At 42.4% G+C, this 27,224-nt stretch overlaps 1 protein-coding gene across 1 annotated transcript in view; it reads right to left on the reverse strand.

The window, feature by feature from the left end:
• Positions 1-11,787: 11,787 nt before the first annotated feature.
• Positions 11,788-27,224, reverse strand: part of NEK11 (NIMA related kinase 11) — a gene marked incomplete at both ends in the record, with an annotated part of 99,259 nt that continues 83,822 nt past the window's right edge. Inside the window, one exon of the mRNA XM_081996360.1 lies at positions 11,788-11,992. Within this exon, the coding sequence (XP_081852486.1) occupies positions 11,788-11,992 (205 nt within the window). The remainder of the gene's footprint in view (positions 11,993-27,224) is intronic.

Here is a 27,224-nt window from a genome sequence, read left to right on the forward strand (position 1 = left end):
AAAGTCACAAATCCAAGAGCAAGAGCCCTCTTAGAGATTAAATGCCTAAAGCTCACTTCACCACCAAATGAGTTTTTGTCTTGCTTCCACAATGAGTATTGAGGCTGGAGCATTTTAATGGGTGTTTAAAGGCTAAACTGGGGGGCAATGGCACACAGCGTTTGAGCGCACGGTGTACTGCCTTCAGGGCTCTGTACCTGCGGGCTAATCAATGCAAGTCCAGTTCCAGCTGGGACCACACATCTACCCAGCAGGACTGCTGTACTGGTTCCTGAAACAGAAGCCAGGATACAGGCAAATCTGCTGCCAACATAAGGAGCATAATTGGAAACCCTCAGCCTCGCTGCTTGCTCATTAATAAAAACAGATTCATAATGTACCCGGCTTCTTCCGCCTGCTCCTAATCTGTAATTAGCAACTCGTTGCATAGGTAGCGGCACCAGTAAATTGCTCCCAGTCTTCAGTGAAAGTAACTCCTATCTTTGAGAAGGATATGACAAAGGCACAAGGAATAGGGATAAATGGCTGCAATAACGTAGAAAGCCATTAGCACTAAACAGCAACAATAACCCTTCGCATCTCAGTACTAGCTCTGCCTTCATTTGTATGAGTCTCTGTTGCCTTGTTGGAATTATGGACAGATGTTAGCAGCTGGGAAAGGCAGGTACCACACAGCAGTCAAGCAGGCTCCTTTTACATAGGTAGCACCAGCGCTGAGGTTTTACCCTTTGGGTCCTCTGAAAAAAGGCTGAAAACTGCTGGGCTGGCCCTGGACCAGGGCGCTGGGCTGCACAGACCCATTCCACCTGGCTCGGGGCTGCCAGGCAGCCGTTCACCCCATCCTCACCATCTGAACCAGCTGCTCGAGTCCCCTGCTCTGCGAACCAACGAAATCACACCAGCTGTGCCCTTGGGAGCGCACTTCCCTTCATCATCTCCTTGCACTGACTCTGCAACGAGACCTCCCAGCAGAGACAGGATCATGTTCTACCTTAGGGGTGCTGCCAGTGGTAGCATTGCCCATGTAAGGTCCCACATTCATATCATCATAACACCTGCAGTTCTCACAGGTGGAGATGGGACCAAGAATCTTCTTTTGGCCTAAGATCCTGTTATTACTTATCACTGCCAGGTCCCGCCACCATGGACCTGAGACATGGTCCACACAAGGATGTTTGTGGCTCTTCTAGTTAGTGACTGCATGGGGAATAATTTCTCCCCGCTCTTGGGGAGCTTTAAACTGGTGCTCTACAGTGGAGAAATAGAAATGTTCATAGGTGTTAGAATGCCACTCATTATAATTCATGGGAATTGTCATTAAATCAACACATCTTCAGGTTCTGCAAATCCCTGAATCTGTTGCTGCAAAAAAAATCAAATCTGTCTAGTCTTTTTGATTGCAAATGAATATATTGAAAGTGTGCCTCGCTCTCTTTGAGAAATCAAAGCCTGTTTGATTGAAGCTCATTTTCACACAATCAGCTGATGCAGTTCACACTTCAGACAAATTCTTTCTACTTTTCTAGAAAAAATACATAAATCCTGCAAAAAAGTGTCTTTCTCCAAAGTCATCTGTCCAGGCTTTCAGTCTCTTACATTTTTTGCTGACAAATTTTTGATTAATAAGATGAAAAATTGCATATTTTCTCAGATGACAGTAACAAGATGACCTTTCTCCTGTCTATTCTGACTATAAATGCAGTAATAGAAAAAGTGTTATGATGGCAAAGAATTAGATTCAGGTGCTCATAATACTAAAATACTGTAGATTTATTTTGTAAGAATAATGCCTAAATCATGCTTTCCTTATTTCTTATAACCTTCCAGATATTTCATTACGTGTCAAGAATTCTGAAAACCTGTTCCTTCATTTGGTAGGTGAAAACCATGTCCTTTTTCTCACTTGTCTCTCTGATGTTTTGCTTTACAGAGCCTCTTTAGCTGGAATGGTATTTTCGTCTTGCTGGGAAGTATTGCTTGATGCTCACCTTTCATCCCTAAGAAGAATTCTTGATTGTAATTATTTCAAAAGTTCAAAACTAATTTGAAATGTAGGGAACGCTTGGAAAATGTAAAGGAAAAGTTCAGGTCTTAACAAAGGAAAGGAAAGGAAGAAGAGGGAATGTGACAGAAATATAGTTTTGGTGTCATTTAAGAGGTAGCTGTTAATAAATAAATCGAAAGGGTAACAATTTATTCAAAGTTTCTGAAAAATTGTACTTATAAACTTTATGCCTGTCAGGAGTTTGGAGGGAGAATTTCCTGAAATGTTACAGGTACGTGGACACCCAGTACACCAAATCCGCTCATGAGAAAAAGTATTAGAGTTAAACAAATACAGAGAGGAAAGAGAAGGAGAGAAGGAGAGAAGGAGAAGGAGAAGGAGAAGGAGAAGGAGAAGGAGAAGGAGAAGGAGAAGGAGAAGGAGAAGGAGAAGGAGAAAGAGAAAGAGAAAGAGAAAGAGAAAGAGAAAGAGAGGAGGAGGGGGAGGGGGAGGGGGGAGAGAAACAGAGAGAGGGAGATAAAGAGAGCACGAGAGAGCGCAAGAAAGAGGAAGGGAGAGAAAGAGAGAGAAAGAGAAAGAGAGAGAAAGAGGGGGGAGAAAGAGAAAGAGGAAAAGAGAGGGAGGGAGAGAGGGAGAATGAGGAGGGCGAGAAAGAGAGGGAGAAAGAGAGAGGGAGAGAAAGAGAGGGAGAAAGAGGGGGAGAAAGAGGGGGAGAGAGAAAGAGGAAGAGGGAAGAGTTCGTTTTCTTTATGAAAACATTGGAGTGCAAAATGTTTGGTTAAGAGTTACCAGAAACTCCAGCAGAGGAGAAGCTGAAAGAGAAGCTGCACCAGAGGCCCGTCAGATTAGTGCCTGGTGACAAAATGTGTGACGTGGAAAGAGAAAGAGAGAAACAAAGGGGTATAGTCACAGGCATCAACACCCAGCCAGAGTTTTCTGTTGGTTCAAGTTAAAATACCCCACAAATGCACATCCTTCAGAGCTGAAAAGAGGAAAATTAATGGAGTGCCTGCGGGCTGCGTGTCCCCCCAAAAACGTATTTTTCTGCCATCTGTCTTTATGGGCATTTCTTTTGATTTATGGGCAAGTGCTGCTTTAGGTCATTTTCTGGCGTTAAGAAGGAACTACTTGCAGATGCTCCAACTCCCACCAGCGCTGCTCTCTGGGGAGTCCCCACTGTCACACCATCAAACGCTGCAGCTTGTTAGAGCAGAAGGTAAAAACCAGCCTGCGACGCACGGCCCTGCAGCCCAGCCAGGTGAGACAGCCCGAGGGAGCTGACCCACCTGAGAAGGGTGGCCTGCTCTCCAGGACTCGGCTGCGTTTTACATTTAGTCACATTATGAACATACAAAACAAATGAAAAAGGGGAGGCCGATCTCTGTTACAGGAGAATTTAATTTATCTTCTCATGATATAAGTCTATATTGATTTAGTTCAACTGATTGGACCGCCAGGCTGTGGCACTGCCAAGATCTCCAGCGGCTGGAGGTCTTCTCAGACCTCTGAATGCCTGTTGCTTCAAAGCTGGTGCCTCAAGCTCTGAAGACCTACCTGTTTTACGAGCAAAAAGTCCCTGTGCTGTGTTTCCCCCGGTGGTACACACCAGTGTTGCCCGCTCCCCTGGCAATTACGCAGCATTGGGGCTGGCACTCAAAGCTAAGCACGTGTTTAAATGCGTGATGGATTTAGGGCGCATTCTGTCTCCTTTCATTTGGGCCTTCCTGCTGTGCACTGCTCAGAGTAATGCACGTTCATTCAATACGGTGGAAAATAATGTAGGCAGACATCGCTGAGGGCACAATGCCAAAGAGCATCCTCTGAAAAGCCCATCTGCACTGACCCGGTGATGTGGATTGGATTTTCCATACATTGGTAATTAACCAGTATTTCATTCGGTATAACTTTAATTACCTCACTGATACACAATAGTCTATTTTTCTGCCAGATCATGCTGAAAACAACTTCAATTTTAAGCAATTGTAAAAATGTACTTTTTATCCAAAGAGGTGGCAGGCACACAGCAGCTGTGCTTTCTCTCATTACATTATTCTTGTGGGTCTTTTCCACAAAGGCCTGGGTGTCTCTTAGGTATTACTTTTTAATCATCCACCCTCATTACACGTAGTGTTTGCTCCTTTTTCACTTTACAGCACAAAGCCAGAAAGAAGACAATTAACATTCAATAATGGTGCGGCGCTTAGACACTCATTAAGTAGTCATTAGGTAGCCTGGAGACTCATTGTCTTCACGAGAGTTGGTTTCCTCGCTCTCCGTGAATCTCCTCCCCGCAGTATTAGCTCGAAACAGCAAGCGCGGTGTGAACGCGAATCCAAAAGGGTTCGTGAGCCTCCCGGTCCAGGCGCGCGTGCTCTGCTACCTGCTGGACACCCACCACCTCGGCTGCAGCAAACCCCCGGGGCTCCTCCCGCAGAACCGGGGAGGTGCCCGGCACTGGGGGAGCCCTGGCTTGCCCCTGGTCCTGCCCCGTTCCCCGCCTGGGGCCGATGCACCCCTGCAGCGATTCCCGTCCTCCTCGGGCGATGCAAGGACCACGCCAACGCCCTCGCTTACACTGGCTTAAAGAGCACGCCCTCCCAGAAAACACAGCCCCCCGCCGCCAAGACAGCTTGTTAGAAGGACTCGCTTCTCAGCACGAGTAACTGGCAGGATCCGGCCTCTAGGGAGACAGGAGCATTCGCTGTCAGCATCAGGAGCTGAGCTCCTGCCAAAAGAGCATTCAAAACCAGCAAGCTTCATGTTGGGGTGGGAAAAAAAAAACTCGCTGGCAGAGATAGGATGGCAAGAGTATGCCATGATTGTCAGATGCATAAAGGCATCAATAAAATAATGCTCACACTCAAAAATTGTCTTACAAAACAAGAGAAGCGGCATCTCTCGATTATAAGGATTGTCCCTGGACAATAAATAACAGCATCTGTTCTCCAAACTCTGAGCATCTTGAGCTTGCTTTGCCTTCTGTCCTTCAGGAGGCGGGGAGGAGAGAGGACGACACGACTGAGATGGTTCAAGCTAGGATGGCTCCACAGCAGCTTTAAGGAGCAGTTCACCAGAGCTCACTGAGAGCAGAGGCAGCAAACCCCAATGCATTGGCTAAGACTACCCTCACACTGCTGACCCTTTATAGGTGCAGATCAATATAGTGGCCTCTGCCAGAAAAAGGAGGCTTTCGTACGAAAAAAATTAAAATGGAATTCACATTAGAGATGCTGAGGGGAAATAATACAGGGCAAGGGAATAGCCGCGTGCCATGGTACAACAAGGGAGTCCCTGAGGGGTCAGCAGATACCAATGGAGGGAGCAGAGCAACTCACAGATTCACCGCGTGTTCGTAGCGCTCAGTCACCCCCGGGGCATAAAGCTCTGGCACAGAATCACTTCATCAATAGTCCATCACCACCACTTGCTTGCACAGCCAGAGACTCCTATTTCATTAAATAATGGGTTTTCTGTATTAAAACTCATTTCACCTCCTACTAAACATCGCATCGTTCTTTAAGCTTGGCCTTCCCCTGGTCACCGCTGACCGCCTGCTGCGGTGTCAGGAGAGGACCAAGAGGAGCGCTCCACTTTGTGGGCTCCCTGTTGCATTTTGCTACACGTGCTCAGGCTACTTCTCCGAGCCATGCTCCATTCGTCTTCCTGCTTCGTACTTTGTGAGGTCTCTGAGGTTGGGAATCGCTTATCAAGAGAGAAAAATTATTCTTGAAGTTTTGGTGATGTGCTGTGCATAGTCTGTATGTGTATATATGTGTGGGTGTGCATATGTAGACGTAGAGACAGATGGTGGATAGTTAGGTAGACAGACAATTCATGATAGATTCACAATTGGTTTCTCCAGATAGATACATGTACGGAGGTATAACATTCTCAGGCTCCCTAAGACAGACTGCAGATTCTAAATATGAAAATATATCAATACACAGGACAGCTAATCAGTAGAAAGGAGTAACCTTTTCCCCTTCATTTGCCATTTTTCTTTGGAAGCATTATTTCTTGTTGTTTGCACACCACTGCCTTTGTACTTTGATAATAGCTAGCCATGTAGTAATGAAGATGACAACAAAACCAAGCCCATTTTATCTGCAGGGTTAAGATAGGATAGTCGCAGTGTGTGCATTTCTGGCATGTTGAAAAACATTGGGAATCCCTGGCTAGGTGTCATCAAGTGGAATGGACAAATACCTAAGAGGTGTACTTTTAAACCAGCTGACTAAAGGTGTGTTTTCCACACCTGATTTTTCTGCTGGATTCCCATGATCAGGTTTCTGTTTCTTGACCTGATGGGGTAGTGACCAACTCCATAGTGCAGGAATACTGAAAATCAGGTGGCTGTAGCTAACCATTTGTGACCCACTCAAGGCTGAAACCTGTCTGCAGAGCTAACATGGCAAATTATCTGTAAATACTGAGTGTCTTTCCAGCCATGATAGACCTGTTAGAATGCAGATGAAAGAAAACTGGACCCAAAGTTGTACGAAACCAGAAGCGTTTGCGTGTCTTCTGTTGCTCTGACCACTAGACTTGAGGTCAAGGTTTCCTGCTAGGATTTCACTCCTAGTCTTGCTCCAGAGTCTTCAGTGGCCTTCAGAAAGTCACTCATTCTCCCTTCAGTCCCCCAACCATAAAAAAGTGACACAAATAATTAGGAGAAGGTGTAAGAGTGAGGAACTTACAACCCTTTTGTTCCCATTCTGTCCCTTCCCCACCCCATCCATGACAAGTCTGTACATAAATACATTTGTCTTTGTTGTTCCCAGCTTTTCTTATGTACCTATGCCCAGCACAACTGGGGTAAGTTATCATCAAAGCAGTCACTTTCCCCAGCACTTACTATCATCAGCCAAATCACCAGTTGGGGAACTGTATTTTCATGAGGATTCTACTTCCTACAGATAATCATAGGTGGAAAACTTTCTGCTGGACCTCTCTCTGCTGAAAAACACAAGTTTTCAGAGGAGACAGGCTAAAGAGTTTTCGGGTTGTGATGTGTTGTGAACACATATTACAAACAAAATATGAAATCAAGTATGCCTACATGTCTATTGCTCCCATCTCCAAACGAATCTTCCTGTTTGAGCCTTTCTTCTCTTGTCCAGTAAATTCCTTCAGATAGCACTGGTTGCACCTACCGTGCACTGAAAGGTCAGTCTTAGAGCTATCTGTAAGCCTACTTCCTCCTACCTTTTTTTCACCTCTGTATCAGCCTGATGCTCCATCACTTCAGCCAGGTGTGGACTTGGAGACCCAGCATTAGCTGGGGGTGAGCTCTGGCCATGACAGTTGCAGATTTGTGTGTGGTCTGGCCCCGAGGACATCTCAGAGCTGGTCGTCACAAGGCAGCACCCACAGAGCCAGGTCCTGTAGAAAGCGTGGTCCTTTTCTGCAGGCAAGATTTTCAGACGCTGTAAAACTCTAATAGAGAGAGACGACTCTGATGCCTTCTAGGGATTATCTGGGAGGCCAGTCATTTCTAAGAAAGGATTTACTTCCTGTTTGCTGTGACAAATATAATTGGTCTGCCTCCTAATGCAGCTGTGGACAAGACATTGACAGCTCTGCTTCTTACCAAAAAACTCAAATGTTCTTCTTCCCGTTATAGTTCAAGCACCTTTTTACCAGCCTCAAGGTCCCAAAGCATTAAATAATTACTCACCTCACTTCCTTTATTTGCAATATCTCTGCATCAAGTAATACAGCTTGTAGCACTTTTAGGAGAGTCAATAAAAAAGCAGCGAGGTTGCCTGATGCTTGTGAAGCTTTAGGTACAAATATGTAGGTCAAATGGGACCTTTTATGAAGCCCCATCCACAGCAATCTAATGTCTTTACATTTATTTCCTCACATTTACTTCCAGCAGCTCTGTTGGGTTTTTATTACTGAAGATCCATGTCCATGATAATAACAATCCTCCTCCTTCCTTTTAGATTTCTACTAATGATCACCAGCAATGGGATTTTGCTGGAAATGAACTTGCTTGTATTTCAGAGAAGTTTTCACATATGAAATGTATTTCACATATAAAAGACAGGGAACTCAGTCTTTTCTTCATCTTAAGCCCTTTTCCCTGAGGAAGCAGAATAAAACTGAAAACTAAAATGTATCTTATACAAGATCTGTTCTCTTAACATTTTTTTTTTCTTTTCTGGCAAGTCACTGCATTTGTCCAATAGATAATGCAATGAATTCAATCTGTTTCTCTCCTTCCATCAAGGCTTTATTAGGTTAGAAAAGGACTCTGCACTTCTGTCTTTGTAGATTGACCTGTTCATGGAAGAGTAAGGCCTGTTAAAAGCCTGACTGCGCTCAACCATTGCTTAACTTAATGGACTTTATGACTAGTGATCTCTCCTGCTTTCTTGAGACTTTTTGCTCTTCCAAGGACCTACTGATCTCTAAGGATTCAGTACCATAATTTTTTTGTGAATTCAAAATTTACTATTCTCTCTTCATACTAAACTTTGTTACAGAAAAATAATTAATCTGATAACCATATAGAGAGATTATCAGCATGGCATCTCAACAAATGCTGTTACCTTTAATACTCATACCACTGTACCAAATGCAGCTTCCCTAAACACAGCAGAGAGTCTACCTAGCACAATGGCACCAACCTCTCTACCCCAAGGTGTGTAAGTTGTTCTCAGTCACAATTTTTGGTTCACGTGTCTATATACATTTTTATAAAATCTTCATTGATCTGTTTAGCCTGAAATATTCAGGATCAGTAGATTTTTAGCCAACAGTGACCTCAAGAGAAAATCTGATAGGAGACAAGTGCGTGCTTGTGCACGCATGTATAATGCAACAAAGGTTTATGATAACAATACCACACAAAAAAAGACCAGTGTAGGCTATACATTATCAAGACAATACTAACATGATGAGTATATTTAGTTGTTATACGCGGGAAAACAGAAAAATATCACAATTGACGGGAAAGAGACCTTGTAGCTTTTTTCTGTATACCCACGTGCCCATCTCTGCAAGCTTGGTGATAGCAGACAAAATCCCCACTGAAGGCTACTTACTGTGCAGCTGCGTAAGTGCAGGAGAATCCTCTGAGGCCTTTAAGCACCAGTAAAAACAAACCAAAAGCCAGCTATGGAACTCCTGGTACATATCCTGCCCCGTGGAAGGCAGAATGACAGAAGACAAATTCATTGGGTTTTATCAAGTTCTGGCGGGGATAGACCTCATTGTCTCTAAGGTATGAGCCAGTCCTGGTCTGGATGATGCAATTTCAAACCCAACAATTTGCTGAGAATATTGGAAGGGACAAGATCTGAAAAAGGTGAGGTTTTATTGGAAAATGCGAGTAGCGACAAAGGCATATCATGCAACCTAACACCCTACTGTAGTGGCCCTCAACAGAAACAGTGATGTAAGAATTTCTGTCAAATCCATGGGATTTATTTCTGTGTTTTTACTACAGTTCGAAGACAAAAAGTTTCCTGCTGAGTTTAATATGCATACCACATTGCCTAATCGTAGTACGATTGATGGAAAAAACAAAAACAAAGCGTATTTTAAAGCATATAACCAGTAAAGCATATAACCAGTAAAGCATCCTCCAGATCCTCACACGACTTGAAGGTCATATCGTGCAGAGCGAGGAAAGCAACTGAAGTAACTGTAAAAGGCGCTGTGATTTCTTTCTCATGTGCAACAAGCGAAAGTACTGCTCATCAGAGAGCAACCATTTCCCTGAGGGTAATTTGCACTGCTAAACCATGTTTTCCTGGCTTTAAGGGTTGTCCTTTAATGATCTCCCTAGTGCTTGGCAGCCTTAGAGAGCCTGACCCATTCCTGTGCAGCTCTTTTTTCTTGCATGCTGCACAAAAAAAGTCTGATGAGGTGTTCAGCATTAGTAGAAAGGAACTGACTGCTTACAGAAGCTGTTTTTGAAGTTTTTGTGATAAATCACTGAATCATAGCCAGAAGTGTGTGCAGTAGTCAAGATTATCTCCCTCTGACATCATTCTCACATGTTAGTTACTTATTGTTTGCTTTGTGAACTTTTTAGTCCCTGCAACATCCAAGCAACTCCTCCTATATCTTGGACTTTGGCACTTCTGTTTTTAAACAGTATTAAATGAAGCCATGTGCAAAAGATATGGAAGCAGGTATGCAGACACAACATTGAGAAGGATGGGTAGTGTAAGTACAAGAAGTAGTAACAGGAAAGAGACTGAAATCTGACTGTGCTTCAAACTGTCTCTCCACCTATGGGATCTGAACCACCACACAGAAGAAAAAAAAAGTTTCCCTATCTCGGTGAACATCATAGTGGATTTTAGCCTCCTGTTTGTAACACCATGTATTCCAAATAAAAGCTGAAATCAGACATGCCAGAACCTCCTGTTACTTTGAGTTGGAAGTATAATGCCACATCTTCTGCCACATCTGGGCATGTCCTTTGGTACCTCAGTTTGTTTTGCTGCTGAGGCAGTTTAAGACGACTCCACTTACCTTTCCCTTTGACTCTTTTAAAGCATGTGACAAAGGTGGATCGGTAGCACTGCTTAATTTACTATCCATACTGGTATCCTTAGCTGTAAATAACTCATCTCAGGTCAAATAGCCATGTTTTTTGATATTCATATTATGAATTTCTCAGAATTTATTTAATTCATTCCCCGAGCCCTTTAAGAGTTGTGGCACAAAAGCAGGAAACATGAGGATTACGATAATGGCTCAATGCTTAAAATTAATTTGGTCCACAATTCATTTGACATTCCTTTATAGATTGTACCGCTTCGTTATCCTTTAGTGCTTTACACAGATAGATGAAGGAGCTCAGAATGCAGAATAAAGAAGGAAGAGGTAGAAGGAAGACATCAGGAATATAACCAGAGCATGAGATACGGTTGAAATTGGCAAAAGTGTGATGCATATGAAGAAGGGAGCATGAACACTCAGAAAAAACATTAACAGTAACCATGTGCAAGCCCCCAAAAAATCAGTTTATTGTTCCATCTGTGTACAATGAATTTGACCCAAAGCTCTCAGAAGTTACAGTAAGAATTCCTATCTAACATAGTCAACTATAACTCAGGTCCCACCTCTCTGTCCCTATACAGGCACACACGTACCACGTATGGCCAGACATCTTTCTGCCTCTATGGATATATGTGCCTACCTCTGTGTATGTGATCGTGCATATATGTATATAAATATATATATATATGCATGTATTTTCACAGTTCCTTTGAAAGTCACACAGATTAAATGCAGTCCTTTTGAACAATGAATACTAACAAGACAATTAGTGGCTGAGTAGCCGTACATACACACCTATGTTCAGGGTAAATCTACCAACGTACAAAAAATATGGGCTTACACGTCATGAAGACCAGTTAGCGTGGGAATCAACAGCAGCTGGAGTCTAATCCTGCACCATTTCCACCAGAGTCAGCTTTGCCAGCAATGCTCTGAGCACAGGACCGACGCCTGGCCAAGGCCCAGGAGAACCTTTCTTTATGTCCTAAGTGGTGAAAAAGGGGTGCTGGTAGTGGTGAATCCTCCCTTCACTGTCACAAACATTTGTTCTTCTTCCTGCCCCTGTAATCTGTACCGTATTTACCTGCTTCTCACTGTGGTCTGGAACCTTAAATGGAGTTTTACCCACAGGCTTATGTACCACGTTACCTTCAGCAGTTTCCTCCAAACATCTCCCGTACTTGCTCGCTGGCCTGAAGAAGGCAACTCAGCACTTTCACTCCTCCTTGCCATTTCCAGTCCTGTTACTGACACACATTTTACAGCTGGAGATGTGCTTCTGAAGCCTGTAGCTGCTCCTCGAAGTAGAGAATCTGATCTACTTCAAAGCAATCGCTTGCTCTAGAAACCAGTTTCTCCAGGCATCTCCTGATCTCCTCCTCACCGGCATTCTGCTGTCTCGCTTGCTTGAGATAGCTGTACACAGCCTCAAACACCTCTGCTCCCAGCTTCCCAACGGCAGATCTGGGGATAAATAGTACGTAAAGGTCAAGTAAAAGTTAATTCACGTTATATATTAATACAAGCAATAGTGAGTACTGATATTTTTAAATTTTGTAGCTACCTTTGATTAAAATGAAACAATGATGCACTTTGTTTGTCTGTCAGTACAAGGAACTAAAATTTCCTGTGGGATTTCTCTACTACTGTTTGTTATACAAGGAGCCCAGGAGAAAAATCTGGCCATACAGTGAAGTCATTGGAAGCATGGCCATCGTCATCGTTACAAACCAAGATTCCTTTTCATGCCGAATCTGACATACTGTTTTATCTACAGCAAAGCCAGTACACACACATGCCTTATTGCCTCTGGATTTCATCAAAACCAAAAGGAGCAACCCCAGTCCCCCATATACCAGTGGCACTTTATGCCAACAAACACATTTCAGGATTCATTGCTTTGTATTATCTTCTACCAAACAACAAGGAAACCATTGCACAAGATCAGCACGAGCTGACAGTTTTTTCTTTCCCTACAGCACCACTCAGATCTGTAATTCATTGACAAAGAATACACTCACAGGATCTTAATGTTGATTTATAAAGAAGATCCATTTGCATAGTGCAAGACAATGAACAGAACTTCTTTTTCTAAAGGCAAAAATCTTTAAATTCATGTGTCACATGCCACAGGTAACACAAAATATTCCACTCAGTGATGGGTTCATAATATTTTGATGAAAATATTGGAGTAATCTTCCTTCAGCATGTCAGAAACTATCTGCCTGCTCTGCACACGTCTGCCACAGGAACTGTGTTGCTTGCTTTCTTTTATATGTCAGAACAGTTGAGATTTAATTGTCTCTAACTTCAGACTTGCACATTTCAGGAGTAATGATGCCCTTCACTTAGTCAGAAACTGAGCTGGACTAACTGGGACCACCTTGTGGAAACATCTGCAATTTGCATTAAAAACAGTCTTGTTTTGGTTAGGTAAAGTTGTGGTAAGCAGCCTTTCCTCCCACTAGCATTTTCGAGGATTTCAAGAGTATTTGGGGTTTTGGTGTGGGGTGGTTGGTTTTTTTTAGTTGGTTGGTTTTTGTTGTTTGGGTTTTTTTTCAGAAAATCCATTGTGGCATGAAGACCTCTTCAATAACCCTCCTCAGCATATCTGAACAAGGTTTCACTGACAAATTATTCCTATACACTAAAATGAACTAGTGGTACTTGAGATTCTAATGCCCTCACATATTTCTCAAGCATCACACATATTGTGTCTCTAGCACAACGTTCATGCCTTAACACTTTTCTTGGTGGTAATTCTTTTAGACAAAAAGGAGGTACTAGGAAGTGAACCGTAGAGTATTCCGAACTTTCAGCCTGAATGTCTGCGCTCACGTTCCCTTTCCACTGAGCCTCTGTCACACACCGCTTCCTACAAGTCTAGGAAGTAAACTAGTAAAAGGATGTTAGAGTAAACCGAGAGGACGGCCCACGGAGTCCTCCCTGGATGGGAACTGCCTCACGTACCACCCCAGCAGCGAGCTGCCTACTATTGCTAAAGGATTAGCACTACCTATAGGTAGGTACTGCCTATACGGCCTCCGGTGGGGGCTGTGAGCTGCTCCCCACTTCTGCACACCCCGCGCTTGCCCGCACGTCTTCAGGCGTGAGCAGAGTACGGCCTCCTGCCTGCCGGGCCGCGCCCGCTGCCCGCGGGGAGCTGCCCGCGGCCCTGGGCTCACGCTGCCGGCAGCAGGCACGGGGCAGCCGGAGCCGGGACACGCTCGGCTTGCGGGCAGGCCAGGGATCGCCCTTTCTGAGCTGTACGGGAGTAGAGAAAGGGATCGGGGCTGCCTCCTGGTGCCAGCATCGAGGCTTAGCGCTCTGACGCTTTGCACGTGGGGTCAGAGGGAGCACGCACAAGACTCCCCAAAAGCAGTTTAAATGGTTAAACCCGTACACTGCCCCCAACATCACATACTCCCAGTTGCAGCTTTTTCGCTGGTTTTGTACCGATTTTGCTACGTGTCTAACACCGGGGCGAGGCCAACTCTTCTAACCCAATAGCATAATTCACCTAAAGGGACAGCTGCTTTTCATCTGGGGTCATCCTGTTATTGCTGAGGAAGAACATTGTAAGAACATTACTGACTGCAGCCAGTAAAATTTCCACATTTGTGAATTCCTCCATTCTTAGAAAACCATTGCGAAGAATTTCACTTTATTGTTTCTCAAGCTTCATTTGATAGGAGAGCATACAGTTTCCTCAGTAATAACGAACCACTTTATTAGCGTATAAGAGACTTCTGAAGAATCCTGTTGTTACACAAAGTAGGACCTACTGCTGGTAAAAATGGACAATACATACTAATACGGTATTTTTGCCTGAAGGATATCCTAGATGACTGCTCTGATCTCACAAGGAGGAAACACTTCTCCTCACACCCCGCCTGCTCTCCACTTTTCCACGGCTCGGTCATGCCCAGCTGTGATCCCTGCTTCAGCTACACATTACCCCTCCTGCTGGCTCCTGACACAGGGGCGGATCAGAAGCCACAGGGCCAAGCTGGAATCTCTGCAGGTCCAGACCTGATTCAGTCCCGCTACCCGTAACTAGAAACTTCCCTTTTTTTTCTACCGACAGTGCTGTTTAGGGAAAACTGTTGGAAGTGATTAATTCTCAGACACCAGAAACCTAGGGATTAGACTACCACAGAAAGCTAAGTAGGGATTTGTTTGGCAAATCATGTACATTTCTTCACAAAACTTCGTCAGAAATATCACAGAAATTCTCTCCAACGGTTAAAAATCAATACATGAGAAGCTATTTTGAAACCACTGCTACTTCATCAACACCTTTACTGACTCCTCTCTCCCTCTTAGACAAGTATGTTTAATTTTTTGGCAGTCCTGTCTATTTAAAGATGAAAAATTAAGCAAACACATACCTCGGGAGTATTGCTTCTGCTAATAAATGTGACCTGCAGACTTGAATCTTTTTGGTGAAGCTTGGCAGAGCATGCAAATCAGCTCATCTGTATAATAGCTGATACAACAGAATTAGAGGGAAAATGTTCATAGGTTGAAAATTAAGGGGTAGGCAACAAAAATTATAACCTGCTTTTACAAAAGAAGACATCAGGCTCTGTTTGTACTTGAGAGCTGCATTAATGTGTGTCTGCTACCACATCATGCATTTTCTGCCAGAGAGGCAGAAGTCTAGGATCTAAGACAGTAAATGTCAAACAGACGTTACTGTGTGAATCTATCGCCCTGATGGAGGGAGGGGCGAAGTGGCTCCCTGGAAAGTGAGTTTGGCACATTATGGCCCCAGTCCTGTGCCAGGAGATATTTTTCCATCCCTGTGAAGTCCTACAGAGGCACAATTACGGATTTTGCTCTGTCCTTCTGTTTATAGTTACTTCTATTTCACATGAAATACGGGACACCCGCATTTATAGTTTTGAAATGGTTAAAAGCCGTGCCACCAAACAAGTACAGAGTTCCCATTTACATTCCCTTTTGGCCATATTTTCTGATTTACTGGCATTTACTGTCTTTGTGCTATCTTGTGGCTCACTCCCTACAAACTCACTATTTTCCTCTAGAAATGAGCCATCATCTCTTTCTCAGCCAAGACTACACTAACAAAGAGGATACCTGACATCTGGGATTTCATTACTCTGACAAGCTTTGTGAGACAGAATCCCACCCCACACTGCCCTAAATGGTATTTTCCTATGCTGAAATCAAGGGAGTTTCATCAGGCTCTGCCATCCAGGGGTCTGACCCAGGATGATATACACTAATGTGCTTAAATGTCCTATCTCAGATGGTTCTTTCTTTTGTTTCACTGTGTTACAAAGACTTAGATATACAGAGGGATTCATCGCTGGCGTCTGAATGCTATGTTTCCTACCTTTTAAGCATCTTGTTCATGCAATGAAATTGTCAGCTCCCTGGTTGAACCCTAACCTCCCTGTATAATGCAGGCACCCCAGAAAGGCATCCACCCAAAGCAACAGCCCACCACAACTGAAGAAAGGCATATCCTAAATCTGACACCTGTCTGGCTTCAGTAAACTTGAGAATCACCTCTCTCTACCCAGGACTTGCAGCAATTCAACATGACCACACAGGTACTCAGTTGTCCCCCTTTATCCCAGGGTCCACGGTTAAAGCATTCACACAGAGAGCTGGAAACCTGAGGGTAGAGGGAAATTCAAACCCACACCTCCCAGTGCAGTACCATAACCACCAGTCAGACTGGGGGACAAAGGACTCTCCTTCATCTTTATTCTGACCTGCATGAAAGCAGATCACAGAATCATTAAGGTTGGAAAAGACCTTTAAGATCATCTAGTCCAACCATCAAGCCAACGCCACCATGCCCACTAAACCATGCCCTGAAAAAAAGGATGTATTGGCCCAGAAGACAATGGGCAATGATGGAGGATAACTCTGGAGAGACTGGGGACAAAGGACAATGTTGGAGGTATGTGCAAATGTTATTTGCATGGAACAGTCCCTGGGTAAAATAGTATGAGCAGTCCTTGGAGTGCTTCAGTCCCTGGGACTGAAACACAGACTACCACGTGTGAGCGGAGTGCCCAGGGAGCGTGCTTTCTCACCGCAAACTGCAAGTGATTGAACAGGGAGCCCAACTTCCCTCACTCCTTCTGGCTGCAGGGAGCAGTCCCAAAGCTGCAGGCAGAGGAGGCGCAGGTCTGGGAACATCCACAGCCTGGAGGCATGCTGCGACCACCAACCTACAGGCTGGGCAGCAGATATTGCCCGTCATCCATGTCATCCATGGAAGTTGTGGTCTGAAATAAAATGCCTCTTGCTGCCAGCTTTTGTGCAGTGCACAACCCACGCCTAGAGAAAATTAACTGGAACAAGCCCCAGAGGCCACAGAGGCAGACAGATACCTGATTTGTGGATAATGATGGGGTTTGGGCATGAGATAGGGACTTAGTTCTATCAAGGGTAAGGCGCTTCTGTGCATGTGAGAAGCAGTATGAGTATCAGCAAAATCATAGGCACTTACTGCTTTGACTCACCGCCAGCACTAGAGGGGACCTAAATAGGAGGCTCGAGAACTGCAATTTTATACTCAGGGTGTCTCAGAATGTTCCAAGTCATTTAGTGGATCTGGGCCCAAATGAATTTATCAGGCTATCTGGTGATTTGCGGTTGATTTCCTATGCATCACTGCAAAATTACTAAAATTTGACAATATAATAATGTTGTGTTCTCAATTGGTTGAGGAAGTTGTAAATCTTTCCCTGGGTGAACGAAGAATTTTCTATTATCCCGTGGGTCTTTATTTTGACTATTCTGCTACTAGCTATGTATTAACATTTCCTTTCTGGTCTGGAGATCAATTACAATACACTACCTTTATGCAACACTGACAAAAGCCACAAAACAAGATTAATGCTTAAGTCTGCGCTCCTCCGTGGGCGTTAGCAGCTGGGTTAATATCTCAACAGCTTGTCACTGCCTGCCTTGAAGGATAACTATGACACAAATCAGCAGCTAAGGGGGTTTTCAGCTTCTCACTTTCAAATGTCATTCAGCATGATAACGACTATCGTTTAAAACCATTCTGCTCTCCCTCACCCACCCCTTTTCGCTCGCAAACAGGGTTTTCACTAGTGCCCCAGGGAGCCGCGGCGCGGTCCACGCTGGGGAGCAGGGAGAGGCTCCGCGGCTGCCGAGCCACCGCGCTCCACACAAGTCCCCACTGAGCACAGCGGGACGGCACCGTGAAGGTCCCTCTGGCCGTCCCGCAGACGGCAAACACACGGCCCCTAAGCCTGCCACAGACAACTCAGTTATTTGAAAATACTAATGTTGTTCACGGCTACCTCAATGTAAACTTTAAAAAAGAAGCTTTCTGGGCATGGAATATCCATTCCGGTGGGCATTTATTTATCCTTTCGGATGCAGCCAGGCTGCCTGCATCCCACACCAACAAGCATATTGTAAAGTAGGAGGCAAATCTGTCATGATTAGGGCTCACGGGGCATAAAAGCAAGTGCAGGGATCTTTGAAAGAATAATTTCAGCAGATGTCACTAAATCCTGTTCTCCCTAACTCAAGGGTATCCCCACGGAGTCCAGCTGTTTTACTTAGGATTCTCATCAATACATCCAACTCTGATGTGTCCCTGCACAGCCTATTTCTAAGCATTAATTTATTAACCGTATATTTCTCTTTAAAACAGAGTGTGATCGTGCCATTTTGTAGCTAAACGGTAGTAACGCGAAAACTGCTATAAAAGATTGTTACATTTATCAAGAATGTATCAAGAACCAGGAAATTACATATGTTTGATCTCATACAAAAAATTGTTTTCTAACTGTACCAGAAAATCTTAGGATATCTGCCACAACATCTCATGGCTCAGTAAACAAACAGGTTTATCTCAGTTACAACACAAAAGGTCCTTTTCCTCTCCCATGACATCTCCCTTTCCATCTCCCTGACACTCAGTATGTTGTCATTACTGACCGTGAATGATTAGAAGAACTTCCCTGAAACTCAAAAGAAACTGCTCTGGGTTCAAAACTGCATCTGCAGCAAAGCTTGTCTGGTGCTTTATAAAGACCCTTTAAGTGCATTATAAGTTCCATGATTGATTTTTTAGGAGCTTATTTCTAAAGGTAGGGCAATACCTTTCTAGTTCTGACAGCTCGTCAATCTTGGGAACGTGAAAAGTAAGGCAAAGTCTAAGGCAAGGGCTTATTTAAAAAAAAAGGGGGAGGGTAAATGGAAAGATTTATTATATAAAAGCTAGTAAAAGAAAATCTGAATTGTTAATATTAGCCCCTACCTTCACCTTCAAGCCTCAATGGACTTTGACTTTCATCATACTACTGCTGAATGAAAATTTCTTCACTTGAAGACACAATGATAATTTTCATAATTAATCCTTAATTACTTCATAATTCCTGAATTAAAGCACCTTAATTTGATTGCAAACAAAACTCTCTGATGTCTTACTTCAAAGGCCTGCAAAATCTAAAGCATATTTAGGACATGTTTTCCCATGAGCTAAGCAGGATCTTATTATTAAAAGCTGTAGACACACAGCTGAAGAAACATCAACAATATTATTCTCCATGCATCTCATTTTCTGAGAAAAATGAATTTGTAAAATAGTAATTGAAGCTGACATCTGCTCTTGGAAGAAGCATGAATTAGAATTTATAGCTGCTAGTTGAATTCTAGCTGCTACTAATTTAGAATACAGTTTGTCATAAGAGGAGGGTATTTTTTTCATTTTTTTTCCAAAGAAAAAACCCCAAGTTACAACAAAACATGGCCATTTAAATCAAACCTGAATATTGCAATTTTAAAGTCTTCCTATATTAATAAATTTACTGCCAATACTAAAAATAAGAGAGGAAACAAGTTTGCTTATATAGAGCAGGAGGTAAGACAGGTGAAAATGGTACCATTTAGTGCCCATGAAGAATCATCTGAAACACAATTCACTGGACTGCAGTCTCTTTATACGCATTCTGGGATTTCCTAGCCTTGGTAAAATTATTTTAAACAACATCTTGGTTTATAACAGTGTCATGGCATACAAAGAGTCTTTGAAAAGTCATCAGTTTAACTCATTCAGCATCACTGATAAAGAGCAAGCAAGAATTCAAGGCACATTTAACATCGACTTTGTTTATCGATGCATTTGGTTTAGGCAGATGTGTCTGAAGAGCAGCACAATATACTGCAGCTTCTTGAATGTGGGCATGCAAGGATACAGTAGTTATCTCTGAAAAGTCAATAATGATATACAGTTCTCATAAGAGTTTAAGAGTAGGAATATAACTCTTGTTCAGATGTCTGGTAATTCAGAGTTAATGCAGATTTCCTTTTACATGGCTTGAATTTGCGGGTGGGGGGGGGTGTCTCTCCTAATTCAGGGTCTTGCACCGAAATGACAGTTGTAAAACTAACAATTTGCCCATTAGAGAAAGGAAAACATACAGACTTACGCATTTCAATGAAACAATTATAGTATTACATATTACTACATTTATTTTTGGTCAACCTGAGCACTGTCTTTAGCCGTATTGTATTAAATGTTAACACTGGATGTAAAGCAACGTGTTTCTGAGTTACCAATAAGTCAGTCCCATCAAAAGGCTGCAACACATCAAGCACGTCAATGGAGAGATTAATGCACTCATCTGGTATGGAGCTGGACAATTCTTGATAGAACCATCACAAGCCCCACAGTAATTCACTAACGAAACCTTCAGCTGGGCTTGCATACTGGACAGAACAGAGGGAGATAAAGCAGCGTGCAGGCTCTGAACTATGCTAAACAACCATACGAGGTTATCGTAAAAGTAGCAATACTTTTAAGCAATCCAATCAAAAAGACATTTTAAAAGTTGGAAATCAAAACAACTGCTGTGGAGCCTGAGATGCCCAGTTATGACAAGTATATATGCATGTATATATGTACACATAAAAATGTATATTAACATAGACACACATAACTTTGTGTAAAGTTTTTGTACATCGAACATTTGGGCTTAGTTCACATCTATACCCACCGCAGGGGGCCTGAAGGTAGGTGGATTAAGTCCACAACTTCTTTCAGGCCCCTTTCCACATCTGCAGCCTTGGAAAAAGTTCCTAACACAAAACAGGATTAAGACCAATTCACACTCCGGCTGAGCCACACGATGACTATACCATACTGCAGAAGAAGAAAGAAAAGCAATTACCAACTACAGACAGTAGATCTATGATTTTCAGAAAGGCCTAGAAAGGTTTATGCATTCAGTTTCTTCTGGCTCTTCATCAAAACTAGACAAGCTTTACAGAGGTATTTAGGCATTTTAAGAAGCAGGTAAGAGGTCTAGTCCTTTTAGTTTTTTCCCAAAGAATAGACATTTAATACCTAAACAGTGTTCAAAATAGGACTCTGATAATTCCTCTGTCTCAAACCTCTTGGAAAATCAAATGATACTATATCTAGCTGCCTGAAAACATGGCATATAAAAGACTAATTAAGATTTCTATTAACATTTACAGAAACATAACAATCATAATATAGTATCTAAATAATTTGTTTCAGCTAGTAGATTCACAAAGATAAAACCCAAGCTTGCTTTGAAACATGACTGAACCAGAAAAATTACCATTGAGCTAAATGTATTTTTGTAATACTCAGCTCTTCTCTTCAGGATCAAAATTAGTTTTCTGCAGAAAAAAGTTAATGGAAATACATGTCTAAGGTGTTACCTTAAAACTAAGCGCAAGGTTAGGCCTTACAAGTACTAGTATTCTCTGGTTTTGTCCCAGTCTTTGGCCATGTCTGCTTAATGTAAACATAGCACACATACTACTGTGAGTATAGTACGGTTGGCTTGGTATCTCCAAACTCTGAAACCCAACAACTCCTGAAAACAAGCTGCTCAGCGATGAGGTTCACTGCAGAAGGAGACAGACCTGAGGCAGAGCCACCGCTGACACTGGTGGCTGCTCCCTTTGGAGTGATGGCAAATGCCATGTTTTGGGTCTGCTAACCTCTCCTTCATGCAAGATAGTTTGCATGTTGCCCAGGTCTCTGGTGTTTTACCCCATGGGTGATTTTTTATGATACCAACTCTGTATTGCTCATCTCCTACATGTGGAATACAAGATACGTACCTTAATGACTGACTTCTTATACAAAAGAAAGAAATCACTATGTCATGACTGAGAAAAAACACGGTGAAGGAACGAAGGAAAAAGACAGATTTTTCTTCCAGACAAGTACAGTATTGGAGTAGCAAGCTGATGAAGGCAGAAGCAATATGGGAAACCGTAAACATCGGTAGCCTGGTAAGGGTGTGGCGAATGCCCTTTGCGTATTCCCTACCTATATTTCTCCCCAGTGCCTCTGTAAATCTCCCAAGGTTGCAATGCTGCATCTAGTAAATTCTGTCAAGGTTCTTCAAGCGGTTCTGTATTGAAAACAGACTATATAATTAATGCTATATGAAATCATTCCCACATTTGCAAACTATTGACAAAATTAAGGTGCTAGAAAACTGAACAGCTCAGTCTATGTATTATGTATGCACAGCATGAGAAACTAGGGAAATCATGCTTTTTGTGCAAAACAAAAAGATGTATTAGTCTAATTCCCCTAACGTTTTGAGTGTTTGTGGCTACTTGACATTTTAAAATGAGTGAGTCTATAGTTATAATTTTATGTGTTTTGTTACTGGATAAAAACTCTTTCTAGTGCTAAAGCAATTATGACACTGCCGTCCACTCAAAAAAAAATCCTTAAATATTCAGGATAACAGAATGGCTCATGAATCTGCGAAATGCAGCTCAGTAGAGAAGCTGAAAAAGTCTGAGTTTTCTTTATGTATCTAAGTAAATTCACAAAATCTTACACTTTAAGGGTTGGACCTGAGATTTAAGTAACACGCAAAATGAGTACCAGGATAAGCATCCCAAGAAAATACATCAACGTTTAATCGTGCCCTTTTGTACGTTAGCTAATAGATACACTCTAGCTACCGTTTGTTCACTTTTTTCATTCCAAAGTGCTAAGTAACACTGCTAAGAACTGCTGAAATTATGGTTTTGGCAGGTGATGTGCTCTTCGCATTCCCAGATGCAGGATGGAGAGGACCAGTATAAGCTTCTCAAAGAACAACTTAAGACTGCTGAAAAATACAAGTATAGGCAAAGTAAATGGTCACCCAGACTAACTTTATATACCTCGGTTGGCTACCACCTTTGGCACCGGTATGAGAGAAACAAAACTCTTACAGGTGAATTCAGGAGCCTAAAGCATATGCTCTGAACTATCCTGTGTCTTTCCACGAAGAACATCATAGGCACCTGGGAAAGGTTGCTGGAATCGGGCTATGTGAATATCTTCCTGTACGACTACGCCATTCAACATCTGATTAAGCCAAGCAGTTGAATATTTGCACAACCTTAGGCATCTGTTGTCTTTCTGAAGACAACAGACTGCTTCCTGAAGACAATAGACTACTTCTGTTTAACATTACGTACATGCTGAAGTACTTTGCTGAACTGGGACCTTAATTCTCGGCACCTTTACTAGGACAACAGATGAGGCAACTAAACATCAATATTTGTGGCCAGTTTTACACTGAGATACAGCAAATAACCTAGTATTGATTCAGTTTAGGCTACATAGCTGGGGGCTTTATACTGGAGACTACTTCAGAGAAGCCAGCACATGTTCTATATTACAGACTGGTTGACAACCCAAGAACATTTGGTTTAGTGACTTAGGACTCTAATATGCAATTCCATTTTCCATAATCATTAGGCTAGAGCAATACATACACACTATCTTCAAAAGCAAATAAAAAAAATTGTTAAACATACTGTTGCTACCTTTCAGTAGCAGCTGTTCAATTCCTACATTGCTTGTAGCTGGCAGGGCAGCATGTTAACTCACATGGAATCAGAAGACCCCCATCTAACAATTAAGTTATGGATCACTTGCAACTTTTGCTGAGCTCAGGCATATTGGAGCTTGTTGCGAAGAATAACAGAGGCCCTAAAGCTGAACAACCACTAAAATTGAAAGCAAACAGCTGGAATACTCTGGGCATGTGGAATGAATGCTCTGGACCATTTTAAAGATGTCATCATTTCCAACTCAAACCTCAAACATACAGGACTTCTGTCCCATTACAGCTGGGAAACGGATTAAACCTGCAAGTGTGAAACCTGAGGTTTGTTAATTCAGTTGCCATTACTTTCTGTGTGACTCTGCACGTATTAGGCAGAAAAGGAGAAGTCACTACTAACAAACTATTTCTAGAGAAAATTGGATCTTATCAAGTATTTTAGTTTATTTCTTGTATGGAATCTAGGCAAGGTCAAAATGAATACAACGGATTTTCCAAGATTCACAGTTCTCATACCTCTTCCCACCTACCACTCTAATCTTGAAAATGCAATTTGATGCAGCTGGATACCAGGGAACACACTGTTCCTGATATAAGGATGAAGTGCTATGTGCATGCAGTCTGAATGAGAACCAGGGTAGTACCCTACAGGAGTCCAGGAGATTAGGACCCCACCAGGAATTGAGCAGTAGAGGTCAAACTACCCTCAGGAAGATACTCACAGGATAACCATCTCCAGGGTGCCTCAGTCCTTTTGGAAGCGAGTGGAGCTTTACCTCTTTGGGTGCTCTGAGATTTTGCCTAGTTTTCCCTTTGTGGATGATAACAGTCCAAATCACATAGCTGAGGAAGGCAGAGACAGAAGGCCAAGACAACAAGAGACGCACCCAGCTCTTGCCGTGGAAAGGTAAACAGCATGGACAATGGGAAGAAGGTGAATAAAGACCCGTGGAAAATGCCTGGGGAATTAGACCATCAGCTCCGGCTTCAGCCTTGACTACTAGCTACATCTGCTACAGAGGACTCCTACACTCCTGGGCAGTAGCCGCTGCCTCACTCACCTTCATTTCTTCTTAGGCAGGAAGAGTCCAGGATTCACCCATTCCAGCTTTCTCTCTCAGTTGTTGCCTTGGGACAGCAACGACCCACAAGCCAGGAGCATTCACTCACTTCTCCCTGGCAGGAGCTAAGAACCGAGTTCCCAGCTTGGTCATGTTAATGGAGGCTTCAACTATCCTTGTGTTCCCAGTTAGTTTTACTGTATTCTCAATTCACTTACTTATAAAGCAAACAGTAAAACCAAAATACTTCAGACCGTCAAATTTGGGTCTGGAAGGTAAGTATGCAATTATCTTGAAACAGAATAACAGTAAAAGAAAGAGAAACTCATGGGCTAAGATGTTTAACGTGTTTCTGTAGTGAGCTCATTTGGCCCTTAAACAATTAAGAGATGGAGACTGGCGTTTAAAACTGAGGTGTGAGACAGACTGTGACAAGGAGGATGGATATGTAATATTCTGGGTTCACCAGATAGAAATTATTACCAGGAAATGAAGTGTTGAACAGAACAACTATGGCATGTGTAAGAGGAAATTTCATGCTCAAAAACATTTCAGTATCAATACTCCAAGAATAATGTCTTCTATTTCTCTGCAAAAAACAGTCATAGCTCAGACAGTGTCAATAAACTTCCTTACCAAATATGTCTTTTTTCTGTGAAAAGATGTCTTATTCCTCATGCATGTTTACATCATGATACCTTCAACATGACAGTCCATGGCAATTAAAAGGTCACTGAGAATTTTTTTTATGGAAGTCTAAAAACCCCATTAGCCTTTTCTGTATTTGTTGCTTTTGTCTTCACCTAAAGGTGCCCTCCATGATGTCAATAACAAAACCAGTTTCAGAAGGCTGAAAGCTGGCTCTTAGGAAGGTCCACCCAGCATCTAATAAAACACTAAATCAAATAATCAGTTTCTTAATTGCAGTAGTTCAAAAATGTGCAGAAATAAATGTATAAAAAAGTCTTCTATACTTTAGGCATGTTTAGGACTACTTATCTAAAGAATATCCAGTGCCTACTCAATGACTTCAGTATGATCTTTCTTTCTGAGTTTTTAAGATAAAACGATACATTTGATGCCAATGTCACAAGCACAAGAAGCATATATGCATACTGCTTATGAGTCTAAACCAATAGTGTTAGGAGCATTCACAGGAACAGAAAGGAAATATCACCAAATGCCTTTTCTCCATGACCTCTGAAAGACGGCTTTACTTACACTCAGCAGGTGATGATGAAACCTTTTGCCCGATCATGGTATGCTGCTGAGTGTAAGACTTCAGGGACTGACTAAGAGGTGCTTACTGCTGTGCTAAAGGATATTAATTTACTTAAAATTTGGGGCATAAAAGCCTTTTCCTTTTACTGACATACATTTTATTGAATTCTAAACTGCATATTAAAGTTCATAGCTATTAAAATGACTCATTCTATATATTCATGGATACCTCCACAAAAGAGCACAAAACACTCTGTACTAAGGTTTTTTTCTTCATTTCCTACATTTTTATTTCTCTTTATATTTTCAGGAAAGCGAGAACAAGATATACATTCTATTTCATAACTATTCCATTATTCAAAACCTAGCCTTACTCTGTAAAACAGAAATCCTGATTTTACGAAGCTAAGAAATGAATTTTGACTAAAGTGCTGAAGAGGCTTCAAGGGGAAGCCTCCACTTACTGGACACCTGGGATATGAATACTACATAATATAGGGAGGTGCAACTGTGAATATAGCAAACTGCACCAAAACCTCTAATAAGGCTTGTTCTTTTCCACAAATTTCTGCACACGCTTGTCTTATTTCTCACCTTCACTTTTCCATTTTAGATCATGAAACCCTGGACAGACTTGAGATGTCACACATGCATCCTAAGACTTTCCACAGGCTTCTGTACTTCTGCCAGGCCCTTCACTGTGGTAAAACTGTGGCTGAGGTGGTCAAAAACTTGCAAAGAAGGGGCTCAGAGTAAGATAGAGTGGGAAGTCAAGCTAGAGATGTAAACAAGTTGGGTCTGTCTCTTTTAATGTAGATTTTGGCCTCTTTAGCCTCTTACAAGCTATCAGTGCTGTTAGTCCAAGCCTGAAGAAAGCTTTGCGTTTGTCTACCAAGTTTTTCAGAAGCTGGCAAAAAACAAGCTAGTGTTTGCTACAATGACACTTCTAAAGCCTTTCGTTGGGGCAAAAGCCAATCTTCCAGGCAGCACGTACTGCCAAAGCTTCTGACATCTTGTAAAGAGGACTTTGACGAGCTGTATGGGCCAGGATAAAAAAAGGCAATAGGTGGCATAACAATTTGATCTGATGGTGAAAAAAAGCTTTCGCTTGAGGAATTGTTTCTGAAGAACAGCGTGGCTCTCTTCTGAGGCACATGGTTGGAAAGTGTCTTAAGGGAGCATTGGTGGAATTGACATTAGTTTTTCCACACAGATCTCTCTGGTGAAGACAATTTAGCTCTGGATAGCATGTGAGAGTAGAGCTACTCAGACTGAGGCATGCACCAAGTTACCCAGCACCAGGGATGGGAATCACCATGAGAAAGAAAAGGTGGCCACAACAGAAAATACCAAGAAATGGCTCCTCCTATTTCCTGCATCTAACATGATTCCTCAGCCTAAAATCCCAATATGAGGAATATGAGTCACACAACTCTGTTTTATATATTTGCTTGACTTCCTACTGTTAACATGCAAGGCTGGGAAGGAGCGTAATGAGAAAAAGCTCAGATAACCTTTGAGGGAGGTAGTTCAAGAAAGAGAGATTTATCA

The sequence above is a fragment of the Phaethon aethereus genome (assembly GCF_964289735.1).
Source record: "Phaethon aethereus genome assembly, chromosome: 2".
Lineage (NCBI taxonomy): Eukaryota > Metazoa > Chordata > Aves > Phaethontiformes > Phaethontidae > Phaethon > Phaethon aethereus.